The sequence below is a fragment of the Sorex araneus genome, chromosome 5, assembly GCF_027595985.1.
Source record: "Sorex araneus isolate mSorAra2 chromosome 5, mSorAra2.pri, whole genome shotgun sequence".
Taxonomy (NCBI): domain Eukaryota; kingdom Metazoa; phylum Chordata; class Mammalia; order Eulipotyphla; family Soricidae; genus Sorex; species Sorex araneus.
In genome coordinates this window covers 119,773,845-119,787,146 of record NC_073306.1, presented here as the reverse complement: position 1 = coordinate 119,787,146, position 13,302 = coordinate 119,773,845, and the positions used below count along the sequence as shown (strand labels likewise).

The following is a 13,302-nucleotide window of genomic DNA, read 5'->3' as shown; positions in this document are numbered from 1 at the left end:
GGGGCTTCTCCCTCCTAAATCGGTCATGGGCCTGGCGGGCATGGGTGCCCCCGGCTGGCAGGAGCCCTGGAAGCTTAGTGCCATGGGAGAAACTGGTACCAATGCCCTGCTTTGCGGGTGGGGGCGCCGGGGCTGAGGCACCTCCCCAAAGCCCCCCAGAGGTCGGGGGCAGAACATCGGCTGCAATGCAGATCACACTCAGGGTCCAAGGTCAGGGCCCTCCCTGACCCCACATGGCCCTTTCCCTTTCCCAGAGAGAACCCCACGTGTTTTGCCACAAGAGTCAAGTGAAGCTGGACGCTGAGAGGGAAGGAGGCCCAGTGGGCACAGGGGAGGAGGCAGAGGCGAGGGTGGCCACAGGCCCCGCCCCAGGGAGTCTGGGAAGACCCGGATGTTCTCCCAGGTTCCATCCCCAGGCCCACACCTGGGACCCGACAGAGACAGCAGGAGTCTAGGATGAGGACAGGGGGCACAGATGACATGGAGACGTGAGCAGACGGTAGTGCCGGGAGATGAGTGTGCAGGGCCAGTGGGGGCGGGGAGGGGCTCCATGGAAGCAGGATGGGCCTGCTGGTGGGGAACAAGCCAGGGGTCTGCAGAGGTGGGGCTGGTGGGATGGGAAGGGGGTGGGTGGGGCCTGAACAGTGGGGGGCAGGGAGAGGGAGGGGGTAGCAGGAGCAGACAGAGCGGAGGTGGGACGGCCCGGGACTGGGGTCTGGGATGGACACATGAGATGGGCTGTGAAGGGCCGGCAAGCAGGGACAGGCCATGCAGTACCTCCTGCTTGTGTCGCGGCGTGGTTTCCTGCTCCGGCTGGCGGGGCGTGTGAGGACGGAAGGAACCGGCAGGGTCAGTAGAACCAACGGCTTAGAGGCCCCTCGACTGGCCCAGCCCGGAGCCCTCACCCAAGCGGCCAGGGCAGCTGGGAGGCCCCTCACGGGGCTAAGGGTGTGGGGCAAGGGGTGTGTGGACACTGGGTCAGGAGTGGACGGCCAGAAGGGACACTAGTACTCCGGCTACTGTGTCAGAGAATGCTTCGAACAGTGGGGAGGGACAACCCCATGTGCCCATGTATGTGCATATGTGTGCACCGTGACCTGTGTCAATGCATCACACAGAGGCACGCAGTGGGCTGTAAGCATGTGGGTACATCATGACATGGGTTGATATGCCACAAATGTACTGATGAGGTGTTCATCTGCATACACCTGCACATGTACTGACATGTGTCACACGTGTATATGCACTATTGCCTGTGTTGATATGTCATGTGTACACGTGAATATAAGCAGGTGTGTATATGTGAGTATGTGGACAGGTGAGGGTGTGTATGTGTGATGACATGTGTACATGTGCATGTACATTGTGACCTGTGTTGATGTGTCATGCGTGCATGCGTGTGAGTATAAGCAGATGTATGTGTGAGTGTGCACACGTGCGGGTGTGCATGTATGACGCATGTACAGGTATGGTGTGTCTGCTGGCAGGCAGGGAGTCTGTGGCAGTGCACGCCTGATGAGTGTGTGCTCAGGTGTGGTCGGTGGGGCAGCAGGTGGGGCCCCTCCCTGTGAGAGGGCCCATGGGGCACCGGGAGGAGGGGGCTGTGCAGATCAGGCCACAGGAACGTGGGGAGCTGGGAGTGACGGGGGACCAGACCCCTCTGGGAACAACCTCCCCAGGGAATGGGGGAAGACAGGGACACAGGCACAGGCCAGCAGGGGCCCCTGTGGCCAGGTGTTGATACCCTCCCCCAACCTGGGGTCATCTGAAGGTTCAGGCGGGACCCAGGACGAGCCCTGGCCCCGGGTCAGAGGGAAGGGGAAAGCCAGGCTCCTACCTTGAGCTCCTTGATCTTGGTGGGCGTCCTGAGCTCGCCCTCCTCCGCCTCTGACCGCCGACCCCCTGACTCGCCGTCCTCCTCCCGCTTGTCACCATCTGGGCCTGCGTCGTGGTTCTCGCTGACGGAGGCCGGGCGGGAGAACTCTGCTGAAGGGTCAGAGACAGCCAGAGTCCAGGTGAGGGTCCCCCCTGGGGAGCCAGCCCTGCCCCACCCAAGAGCGGCCTCCTCACAGCCCCGAAACAGCCCCCAGAGGGGAGAAGCGGCCTGGCCCAGGCTCACGCTGATGGAGGCGGGCTTCAAATCTCAAGGGCCAGCTGCTGGCTGTGTGACCTCAGGTAAGTTACACAGCCCGTCTGGGCCTCAGTTCCCGCAGCAAAGGGGAAGAATGGACAGGCCGTGAGGGAAGGGCTGGATAGAGTGGCCGGCACAGTCCCTGACCATTAGCCAGTCAGCACCACACTGTGGGGTTTGCCTCTGTCAGAAGCTCAAGTCCAGTCCCAAGGTTTGTAAAGAACTTCACTTCTTTATAAAGAGTCCGGGGGGAGGGGAAGGGGGCTGGAGGGGGTCCCCGCAACCCTCACACCTTGCTGAAATGAAAGGGGTAGGGTTCAGACTCTCCTCCCTGCCCTGGGCCTCACCCAGGCTGGAAAATGCGGAATCAAAAAGACCAGAACCCAGACAAAGGGTCCTGGGGCCAGCAGAGCAGTTTGTCCTTCCCGTGCCTGTGGACTGGTGCTGTACTCGAGGTGCCCACTATGTCACCAGACCCACAGAGCACTGGGCACCGATGGCTAGACCGGATGCTGTCCCCATGCCACAGATCCCATGTCACAGGGGACATGCTGAGGCCCTGCTGGGAGCTCTCAGGGAATCAGGATAAAGCCACCTCTCAGCCTGACTCCGCTCCCTCCCTCAGGCGCTGCAGCCAGGACTCCTGTGCGTGCCTGTGTGCGTGCCTGTGTGCATGCATGTATGTATGTGCGTGTGTGCATGTGTGTGCATGCATGTATGTGCATGTGTGTGCATGCATGTGTGTGTGCATGTGTGTGCATGTGTGTGTGTGTGTGTGTGTGTGTGTGTTTAGGTGGGGGCACAGGGAGACAGCACAGGCTCTGCTTCTCTGCTCGCCCTTCACTTCTCTCCAGGAGACGAAGGTGCCTCCTCAGCCCCAGACAGGCCTGTGCAGAACCTCACACTCTCTGAGCACAGCCCGGGGGGTCCCGAGACAGTGCTCTCCCTCCCACGGACTCACCAGTCTCCCAGGTGCATGGGGATCCTTCCAACCCTGCCCCACCAGCACCCTCACTGCAAAGCCCTGGGAAGAGACAATTCCCTCTCCCCAGGGTGCTCCGCACTCTGCCCTCTGGCCAGGACCCCCTGGGATGTGTTTTAGTCTCCTGTTCAATGAGTGCCAAGGGAAGGGCCACGCACACCCTCGCCCTCAGAACTCCCCGAGTTTGGGCCTGTCTACCGTCCTTCCTCTCGTGTCTAAGCTGCCCCTCAGAAGCCTAAAAGCAGCAGTTTGTTATGTGATAACAAATAATTGTTTGTAACTGACTACAATTAATTGAGGTCCCAGGATATATGAGACTTGTTCTGGGCGTTGTGTAGGCATAACCTTGTTTAGTTCTTCTAACACTGGAAACAGTCACTCTTTATCTTACAGAAGAGACAGGAATTAAGCAGCTCAAGCCTCCCATCCATCCATCCATCCATCCATCCATCCATCCATCCATCCATCCATCCATCCATCCATCCGTAATGGTTACTTCCCATGCCCACAGAGCAGTTACAGAGTATCCAGGTTGAGATCTGAACTCAGACCCACTCTCCCCCGCACTTCGTATGACTCCTGAACATCTCCCACAAACTCTGATGTATAGATCCCAAGGGCAAGGGGTGGGGAGTCATGGTGATCTGGGTTTAACAAGCTCATCATTGATTCTTTTTTTTTTTTTTGGCTTTTTGGGTCACACCTGGCAATGCACAGGGGTTACTCCTGGCTCTGCACTCAGGAATTACTCCTGGCGGTGCTCAAGGGACCATATGGGATGCTGGGAACCGAACTGGGTCGGCCGCGTGCAAGGCAAACTCCCTACCCGCTGTGCTATCGCTCCAGCCCTCATCGTTGATTCTGATGTAGTCCATGGACCTTATCTTCAGAAGCCCTGATCTGCTTGAAACCGGAAATGCAGGGCCAATCCTTATTGACACAAGGGGCCCTCGTCAGCCCAACAGAGTGAGGGCAGCAGAGAGCACCACGTGGCTGACCTCAACCCACCCGGGGCTCGAAGGAACCAGAGGAATAGCCTCGGTCTCTGGCCGGGGGGTACAGCTTGTACCCTCCACAGACAGTGACCATCTGGGAATTTCTAAGCATCTTGGGCAGGGGGCCCAGAATATCGCCAAGCTGAATCTGGGACCCCCAAAAAGGCAACAACATCTCAGGGAGGTTCCGGGAAGTCCAAAGCATGGCGGGGTCTCACCCCAGCGGGAATGATGCTGGCGGCTGGCTGAGCTCTTCACACCCCTGTCCCAGGCTGCCCAGGTGTTGGGGTGTGGTCAAGCCACCACACTGGGTACCGACCCGGCAGAGCATCTGTGCCCTGGGCACCCCATCCCCTCCACCATGGGGCTCACCTCCATCAAGACTGCGGGACATGGTGTACCGTTTGCTGGAGGAACGCTCGAATAAGGGCGCAGGCCGATCAATGAGGGCGCTGGCCTGGCGGGTCTGGGCCTGGGTCCTCCCGCTATACCGGAACTTGGAGCCCATCACCAGGAAGCCTTTGGGTGGGGGTTCAGGGGACACCAGCCTGCAGGGGAGAGGGTGGTGAGGAGGAGAGGGATCAGGCCTGCACCCACTGACCCCAACATGCCTGGGACTAGCAGGGGAGAGGCTGGGGGTAGGGGTGAGCAGCCTCTCCTAGAGCCGCTGGGAGCACGCCCCCCACACACCTGCCCCTACCTCCCCCTCCCCACTGCCCGGCCCCAGGGTCAGGCTCACCGGAAGAAGGTGTGGTGCTCGATGCAGACCTTCCACAGCCTCTTGGCTGACCGGTGGTTTGGGAGCTTGAAGCCAATGGTGCTCTCGAACTGCTCGTACTGCCAAGCAAGAGGGTTGGGTGAGAAGCTGGGCCCGGCCCCTCTCACTGCCGTGTCACATCTGTCTGCTCACGCGTGCGTGCACTCATTCGTGTGTGCATTTATTCAAGGGGACAAGCCCCAGTTCTGTGCCACAGTGGTGCAGAGCCAGCACACAGCCCCCAGGCGACCAAGGCAGGAGGTCCTGGGGCTCTGAGAGGCATAAGCAATTTCCGGCAAGGGCGTGGAGCAACGTGGGCATGACGAAGAGGGCTGGGTGCCGTGGGGAAGGAAGGAAGCTTTGGAACTGAGATCTGAAAGATGGGGAGGAAGCGGCCAGGTGGGATGGCGGGAAGAGGGCTTCGGGAACATCAGAGCAAAGGGCTCGGGGTGGGAAGGCCCTGGGTTTCTTCAAGGATCTGGGAGCAGGTCAAAGGGACAGAGCAGTGGGCAGTGTGGCCAAGGCAGAGAGAGGGAGGTGCCTCCCAGCGGGCTTAAACTTCAGCTGCGGTGGGAAAGGGGCCCTCTGGTTTGCTTGGGTTCACCCTGGGAGCTGCTCAGGGCTTACTCCTGGCTCTGGACTCACTCCTGGCGGGGTTGGGGGCTGCATGCAGTGCTGGGGGTTGAACCAGAGACAACCGAGCAAAGGCAAGCAGCTGAGCCCTGTACTCTCTCTCCGGCCCAGCAAAGGCACTATGGGGAGGGAGTAGAGGTGGGCTTTTAAGTTCTCTTCAGTGGCTATGGGGAACGCCATCTGGTGGCCGTGGAGGCAGGGAGGCCAGTTGGTGGCCGTGGAGGCAGGGAGGTCAGTGAGGAGGACACTGAGGTGTGTGGGTGAGGGGGAACTGTGGAGGCCATAAAGAGGACTGTGGGGAGGACATCGAGGGGTGCAGGTGAGGAGGGCTTGGAGGCCGGTGGGCCACTGTGGTCTGTGTCTAGAGCAAGAGCCATACGGGCTCTGGAGGTGTGAGACGGAAGCCAGGCCAGTCTGGGGTCTGTGTCTCGGGGTGTCCACAAACATGGACTCGCTATGGAAGCGGAGCCGTGAGCAGGGCCGCACAGGGGTGCGCCAGGAACAGACACTGTTATCAGTGTTTCTGTGCTTTTGTGTGGGTCTGCCTGTGTGTGTCTGTGTGCCTGTGTGGGTGAATGGGTATGTGTGTATCTGTACTTGTGTATCTGTGTCTGCCTGTGCCACATCTGTGTGCAGGCATGCATGTGTCTGTAACTGTGTCCGTGTGGACTTCTGTGTGTCTATGTATATCTGTAGTCATGATTGTGTATCTGTGTTTATTGCTTTTGTATTTGTCTGCGTCTCTGTGTATCATCTGTGTGTATCTATGTACTGTATGTCTATATCTGTGTCTGTGTGACTTTATGTGTCTAAGTGTATCTGTGTATTTGTGTGTCTGTGCATGCATGTGTGTATGTCTGTGCACCAGCATATGTGTATCTGTCACTCTTACATGTCTGTGTGTGTCTGAATCTATGCCTGGTGCATTTGTGCATGTCTATCAGTGTACATGTCTGTGTGTATCTGTGTATGTGCATGTATGTGCATGTGTGGGGGGGGGCACACATCTCAGATGTGAAGTGTCCAACAGGAAAGGGATGTCTCCGCGCATGCCCACTCATGGACCCTGGGCACGAAACCCAGAGCCAGGGCAGGGTCCAGCCCCAGCCAACCCCGGTGAGCCACGGCCACCCACCTCCCCGGGCCGGATCTTGATGTAGAAGTTGCTCCTCTTGTAGGAGATCTTGAGGATCTTGGGCCAGGCAAAGCGGTTGATCCTCAGCCGGTCTCGGTAGATGAGCAGGCCGTTGGCACAGACACCGAGCATGATGTCGATGCCCTCCGAGTCCTGCATGAGAAGCAGCCTGAAGCCCGGCCTCCCGTCCGCAGGGGCCGGCAGGGGCCCCACTGGAGCCCAGGGACATGCCCCCCATTCGCTCCTCCCCTCGCACATTCACTGCTCCCCGGCAAGCACATGGGGCTATTTGGTGCCAGGTTGCTCCAGGTGCCCAGGAGGCTCCAGAAATGTCGGGCTATGCCTTTCCTGGGGGCGCCCCAGCTAGTGGTGGCCAAACAGGTTGGTACCCAAACACAGTAACAGGAGAAAATGAGGGACCATCGTGGGGAGAAATACAGGCTGTGAAACGGAGGGATGAGAGGCAGGAAGAAGGAAGGTCGGGGGGTTTCTGCTGGGCCCCGGGTCCTCTGGTGGGGCCTGGCAGTTCCCGGGGCACCGGCTGGGCCGACGTACCTTGGCGTGGTGCAGGTCTACTCCGTACATGGAAAGCTTCTTGGCATTCTCCAGGAAGTGGATCTCTGCCTCTCCCGGGGTCATACCCCTGAGGGGAAAGACAGGGTCGCGTAGGTGGCACTGGCAGGGCCCAGCAATCCTGTGGCCCAAGGTGGCTACTTCTAGAGGAAACTCCCTCTACTTGGCCTCCAGTGCAGGCTGATGGACCCCTGCACTCCTTCCATCCTCCCAACCCCCCATCTCGTCTAAGTCCAGGCCCAGTCTGTTGCCTCCAGGAAACTCTCCAGGGCTGAGCTGAGTTCAGATGTTTGCCTCCTGCCACTGAGTTACAGGTGAGCCACAAATTTTGGTTCACTGTGACCAGGTGGAAATCATGCACCATGGAGACCCTAGCCCCTGACCAAACCCCCCTGGGCTACACAACAAGCAAGAGGGAGACATTTCTGTCAGGATTTGGAGTCAGAACTACTTCCTCTCCCCGAAGTTAATAGCGGACATTCTCCTTGCTGGACAGAGGAGTTCTGGGACCCACTGAAGTCCCTCTGGGCTTTGGCTGCCAGGACAGCGCCCACTTCACACTGAGCCCCAGGAAACATCCACTGTCTGCACTGACACAGATGGCTGATGTTCCGGACCCCCTTTCAGGCTCCCGGGAGAGACACTCTCATTGCTCCCCTCTCCCAGGGGTGCAAACTGGCCCGGGAAGGTTGAACGGCTCTCCCAAGGACGACAAGTCAAAAAGTGAATCCAGACAAGGTGACACGGGAGCTGGTGTTCCCAGCCACGTCACACACAGCTGTCCCCTCTCCTCCAGTCTGTTTTCCCGTCTCCGCTCTGCCCACCTCCGGGAGTCGTGGGGGGTGGGGTCTGTAGACTCTGGGCATCGAGCTGCCTCTGTTAGGGGAGTGACTGGGGGCATTTCTGCAGCCCCTGCTAACAGGAAGTTCCTCTAAGTCAGGACGACTCCAGCCCACCCTAGCCCCTCCTGCTGTCTCTGGAGGAATGACACAGCGGGCAGTCTGGACAGCACTTCCTGAGGTCTCCGGGTGAACATCTTCCATCTCTGACTCAACATAATAGGGCAGCACTGGTCACTAACCGGCTAGAACCGGCGTCTGAGTTTTGGGAGACACATCTGAACCCCCCCTTACACACACACACACACACACACACACACACACACACACACACACACATTACATTCTGTCCCACTACCCACCAGACCAGCCGGGGTCTCTCCAGCTACAGCCTCCCGGACACCCCTCCTCGCCGCCTCCATCCTCACAGCACCAGACAATAGCTGCCAGAGCCCCCACACGGAGAAGCCTTCCAGCCCCACAGTGCACATCCCCACATAACAACCATGTGCGGAAATCCCAAAGCACTTGCAGTTTGAATGGCCCCTGGAGACCATTTCCTTTGAGGATCCTCCCTACACCATCATCCAGGGTGGTGGCACCCTCACAGCAGGAACTCTAGAAGCCGGGGGATTTGGGGGAGGCATTCAGTGAGTTGCAATGACTTGGGCAGGGGGTCCTAGGCATCTATTATCTGGGGTCTGGTGAGGCTCAAGATCCTGCACAGTTAATGCTCTGCCTCAAGGTGTGGCTCAACGCTGCTCACTGGGGCCTGCACCGAGCTAAGGGCAGCAGAGGGCCAGGGAGTGTCCAGCCGCTCCCTCTGCCGCATGGCCCAAGCCTCCTCCCCGCGCTGATGACATGGGGTGGGGGATGCGGTCTCCAGGAGAGTGGCTGATGCCCCCCAGCAAGTTGACAAGGCAGGTGTTCTTAGCAGCCGCAGGGAACAGGTGAGGAGACGCCGAGGGGAGCGCGAGGCCCGGCTGAGATCCTGGCTAGAACGGGCAGAGCCGGGGGAGCCCCGATGGCGGTCTGGCTTTAGAGCCCCAAGTCCTGCACTGAAGGCCGGGATCCAGGCAGCAGGGACACACCGGAACTGTCTATCTCCCACTGGCAGATAAAGGGACTGATTAGCCCAGGTCAGGGGCTGGGGATTATCACATCCCTGGAGGAGCTTAGCAGCGGATGTGGCTAATGACCCTCATTTCCCCTGGACGGAGGCAGCCCAAGGGAAAGGCCGGCTCTCGTGCACACCTTCGTGAGAGGGCCAGCGTGGACAGCATCCGAGGGGCCCAAGGAAGAACGTTCTGGGCCACTGAGAGCCAGCATGTGCTGGGGCAGGGGGGAGGGGGAAGGGGTAGGGACACTCACTGGTACGTCTTTTTTTTTTTTTTCTTTTTGGGTCATGCCCAGCGATGCACAGAGGTTACCCCTGGCTCTGCACTCAGAAATTACTCCTGGCAGTGCTCGGGGACACTATGGGATGCTGGGAATGGAACAGGGGTTGGCTGCGTTCCTAGGCAAATGCTGTGCTATCGCTCCAGCCCCTCACCGGTACGTCTTGTGCAGCTCCATGATCCTCTCCTCCAGCTCCCGGGTCTGGTTGGGGGCAAAGCGGAGCTCGCTGACGTAGTTGGCCACATGCTCCTCGGCGTCATAGTCGCCCAGCTCGGCCTGCACAGCGTAGGAGCCCAGCAGCGCGTGCGTGACGAAGGAGCAGGGCAGGCGGCCTGTGATGATGTCCGCCCGCAGCTGCAGGCACAGGTAGTATCTGCAGGTGGGGGAGAGGACGCGTGGGCCGGGGGCCCGCCGAGACGCGTCGGGCACAGCTGTCCCCACTCACCCAGCAGCACCAAAGCGGGCGGGGGTCCAGCTCAGACGCCATGGAATGGACCTAGACACCTGCATCCCCAGAGCCCCAAATTGGGGCGTATCTGAAGAGAGCGTTTCCGAAGGAAACTTTGAAACGCTTTTGTTCATTTCTGAGTTTTGAGAGATTCTTTCCACTGACCCAGCATTGTTAATTTCATAGTCATCTGCCAGTTTGGCCCATGGTTTGTTTTGTTTATTTTTTGGGGAGGAGGGGGTGGGAGTGTCACACTGGGCTCTGCTCAGGCTTCTGGCGGGGCGTGGGTGCCAAATGGGGTGCTGGGGATCAAGTTCGGGTTGGCTGCACACAAGGCAAGCGTCCCGACCCCTGTACTCACACTGGTCCTGGGCTCTGCTTTTCTTTTCTTTTTTGTTTTTGTTTGTTTGTTTGTGTAGGGGCAACACCCACAGTGCAAGGGATGGAACCCAGGGCTCCTGCAGCTCTTCGCTGTGTGACAAATTATTTTCGAGGTGCAAAAGAGGAATTCTAGTGCCTCACATGGTGGTGTTCAGGAGCTTTCCTGGCTCCGTGCTCAGGGGTGACCCCAGGGGACTGCAAGGCAAGGCCCTCTCCTCTATCTCCCTGGCCCTTCTCACATTCATTTTTAAGGGTTGGGGGGTGGGGGGCTGGGACACACCCACTGGTGCTCAGGGGTTGCTCTTCCCTGGCAGTGCTCGGAGGACCTTAGACAGTGTCAGGGATTCGAACTACGGGCAAGTGCCTTAACCAAGGTCCTATCTCTGCCCCAGATACATTTTCAGTGGTTTTAATAACGTTAAACCTGAGAGGCAGCATTAGTTTTCCTCCTGGTGTAGAGTGAGTCACAACTCGTCTGCCAGCGGCCCCAGTTGTCTGTGGATTGCTCAGTCCTTCCCGATCTGCCACACAGCGGGCAGCAGGCAGCTTCCATGTGGCTTGTACTTTCCACGTGCACAGTACGAATGACATCTGGTCCTCCGGACACACGCTGTACGGCGGGCCCTCCCCACGATGGCACCTGTAACTTGAGTACCACCCCTCCCCATCTTGGGACCTTAGCACCTGCAATCCTAGCAAAGATGAACCTCCTGTGTTACCTCAAAACATGCTCCCAGGGGCCGGAGTGATAGCTACAGGGGGTAGGGCAATTGCCTTGCATGCAGCTGACCCGGGTTCAATCCCTGGTGCTCTATTTAGTCTCTCAAGCCTGCCAGGAGTGATCCCTGAGTGCAAAGCCAGGAGTGAGGCCTGAGTATTACAAGGTGTAAAAAAAAAAAAAAATGGTGCTCTTCCTGCAATCAGTTCTGATTGAACTGTCTCAAAACAAACCGGTTTAAAGAAAACATTTCCAATCAGTAGGCCATGATTTTTTAATATAACTTTTATGCACACTTGGACGGGTTTTACAATTTTTAGAATCATTTAATGTTATTTTTTATTGCTGTTTTCCAGTTACTGTGCATTTCCAGAAAACGTTGCCGATCATTCTCAGCCAGCAATGCCTCCTTGGAGCCTGTTTTGCTGTGTTGCCCCATTTTTCCCCCCTCTAAGTGGCTTTCACTTAGTGCAATTTGTGCCGCTCCGTGGCACCGCTTTGCAGACAGAACCGCAGCTCTGGCAGACAGGAGGAGCAGCCTCGGCCCCGGGTGCTCAGGGCAGGCTCCAGAGTCACACTCGCTCTGACAGCACAAGTGTGGGCTCCTGAGCACTGTGCGTAACCATAAGAAAAGGCTGGAAAACCTGCACAATGCTCTGACCAGTCTCTTGCCTTGTCACTCTGAACCACTTATTTTGGGCCAAAATAGAGCTAGATTCTAAAACAATCTAAGTGCCCAAGAACAGATGATTGGATAAAAAAAATAAAAATAAAATAAAGCTATGGCACATATACATAACGGAATACTACTCAGCTGTAAGAAAAGATGAGTGCATGTCATCTGCTGCTATGTGGATCGAGCTGGGAGTATCAAGATGAAAGGAGTCAGAGGGAGAGGGACAGACCCAGAATGGCCTCGCTCACATGCAGGATATAAAGGAACATACTAGGGGAATAATAACTGATGCCTAAAAGCAACAGACATGAAGAGTAAGATAACTGGTCCTTAGTAGGAAGCTTGCCGCTGGGAGGTGAGGGGGGAGAGGTTAGGGAAGGGATCATCATGACAATGACAGAGGGAAATGGTCACTCTGGATGAGGACTGGCTGCTGAAAGAAGGTCAAATGGCATGCATGATACTCAGCTTTGGTACTGTAAACCACGGTGCCTTGAAGCAGAAAAAGAAAAAAGTGTCTTCCAGTGAGGCAGGTGGGGGACAGGAGGGAAATGGGCATTGGTGGAGAGATGAGTTTGGTATCGAAACATTGTACCCCTGAAACACAGTCATGAGTAACCTTGTAACTAATCCAGTGATTCAAATATGTGTGTGTATTAAAAATAACGAAAGCAGCAGCTTTGACTTAATCAGCTGCTATGGCCACCCATCTCCTGGGGCACCCATGTGGACAGGACTAACTTCCCTCCTGGCGACGCTGGCGCCAGCACCAAGAGCAGAGAGAGTCCTGTGGGCAGAGTGGAGGGCAAGGGCCAGGCCGTCCTGATTCCACAGCTCCCAGGGACTCTCGGGAACAGAGTTCAGACTCTGCTGCTGCCCGAAGGGCTGCAGGCTGCCCTTGGGGTCCGCAGTCAAGGTCAGGGGCCTGCTCTATTCCAGGAACACCTGTCCTCGCTCCCAAGGCCCCAGTGGACCCCAGGATCTTGGCCCACCTCCTGGCAAACATGAAGGAGGGGCCCAGCCTTCCCCACTGTGGGAGTAAGTCCTGGGTATACCTTGTTAGCATAAGGACAGGGTGGAGGACTCTCTGGGGCATCTTAGGGACAAGGGGCCTAGGGGCAGGAAAGGTTGGAGAGGAGGTAAGGCATTTGCCTTGCATGAGGCTGGCCTGGGTTCGAATCCCGACACTGCACTTAGAACCCCGAGCATCACACGGCGTGTGGCACTAAAGCTCCGCAGACACTACCTGGGCGGCCCAGGTTGTCACCCTCAGCACAGCAGAGCCCTGGAACTGACTTGCTGGGCCTACAGGCTGTGAATCTCCAGGAGGGGACTTGGGTCCCCTGAGTGTCACCTGGGAGTCCCCATCCCCCAAAAAGAGAAGGGCCCCTCCCAGTACTGGCAGGACGGTCCCTCGGAAGCGCATGTGGAAGACTGCTTGCAGTCTCCCTCTGGTCTCTCCGGTCCAGCAGCCTGAAGGTGTCGGTCAGGGGCAAGCGCAGCACGCGGGACCCAACTCCAGTGCCAGCCCTGGAAAGCTGTGGTTCTCACTCACCGGCCTCCCTTCCACCTGGGTGGGCAGCGACTGTCAGAGGAGGAGGCGGCTGAGTGCACTGAGAGCACCCCCACCCTGCCC

The 13,302-nt window shown here is 57.7% G+C and overlaps 1 protein-coding gene across 16 annotated transcripts in view; it reads right to left on the bottom strand.

Moving 5' to 3' along the window:
- The window catches only part of EPB41L1 (erythrocyte membrane protein band 4.1 like 1), a 119,946-nt gene that overhangs the window by 34,083 nt on the left and 72,561 nt on the right, over positions 1 to 13,302 (bottom strand). For 14 of the 16 annotated variants that reach the window (XM_055139046.1, XM_055139047.1, XM_055139045.1 and 11 more), the window contains 7 exons: positions 9,598 to 9,816; positions 7,189 to 7,276; positions 6,634 to 6,786; positions 4,848 to 4,945; positions 4,481 to 4,656; positions 1,838 to 1,986; positions 778 to 813 (listed from right to left, as the gene is read on the bottom strand). In XM_055139046.1, coding sequence (XP_054995021.1) covers positions 778 to 813; positions 1,838 to 1,986; positions 4,481 to 4,656; positions 4,848 to 4,945; positions 6,634 to 6,786; positions 7,189 to 7,276; positions 9,598 to 9,816 — 919 coding nt within the window. The remainder of the gene's footprint in view (positions 1 to 777; positions 814 to 1,837; positions 1,987 to 4,480; positions 4,657 to 4,847; positions 4,946 to 6,633; positions 6,787 to 7,188; positions 7,277 to 9,597; positions 9,817 to 13,302) is intronic. The other 2 variants (XM_055139036.1, XM_055139051.1) reach the window with 1 other exon arrangement.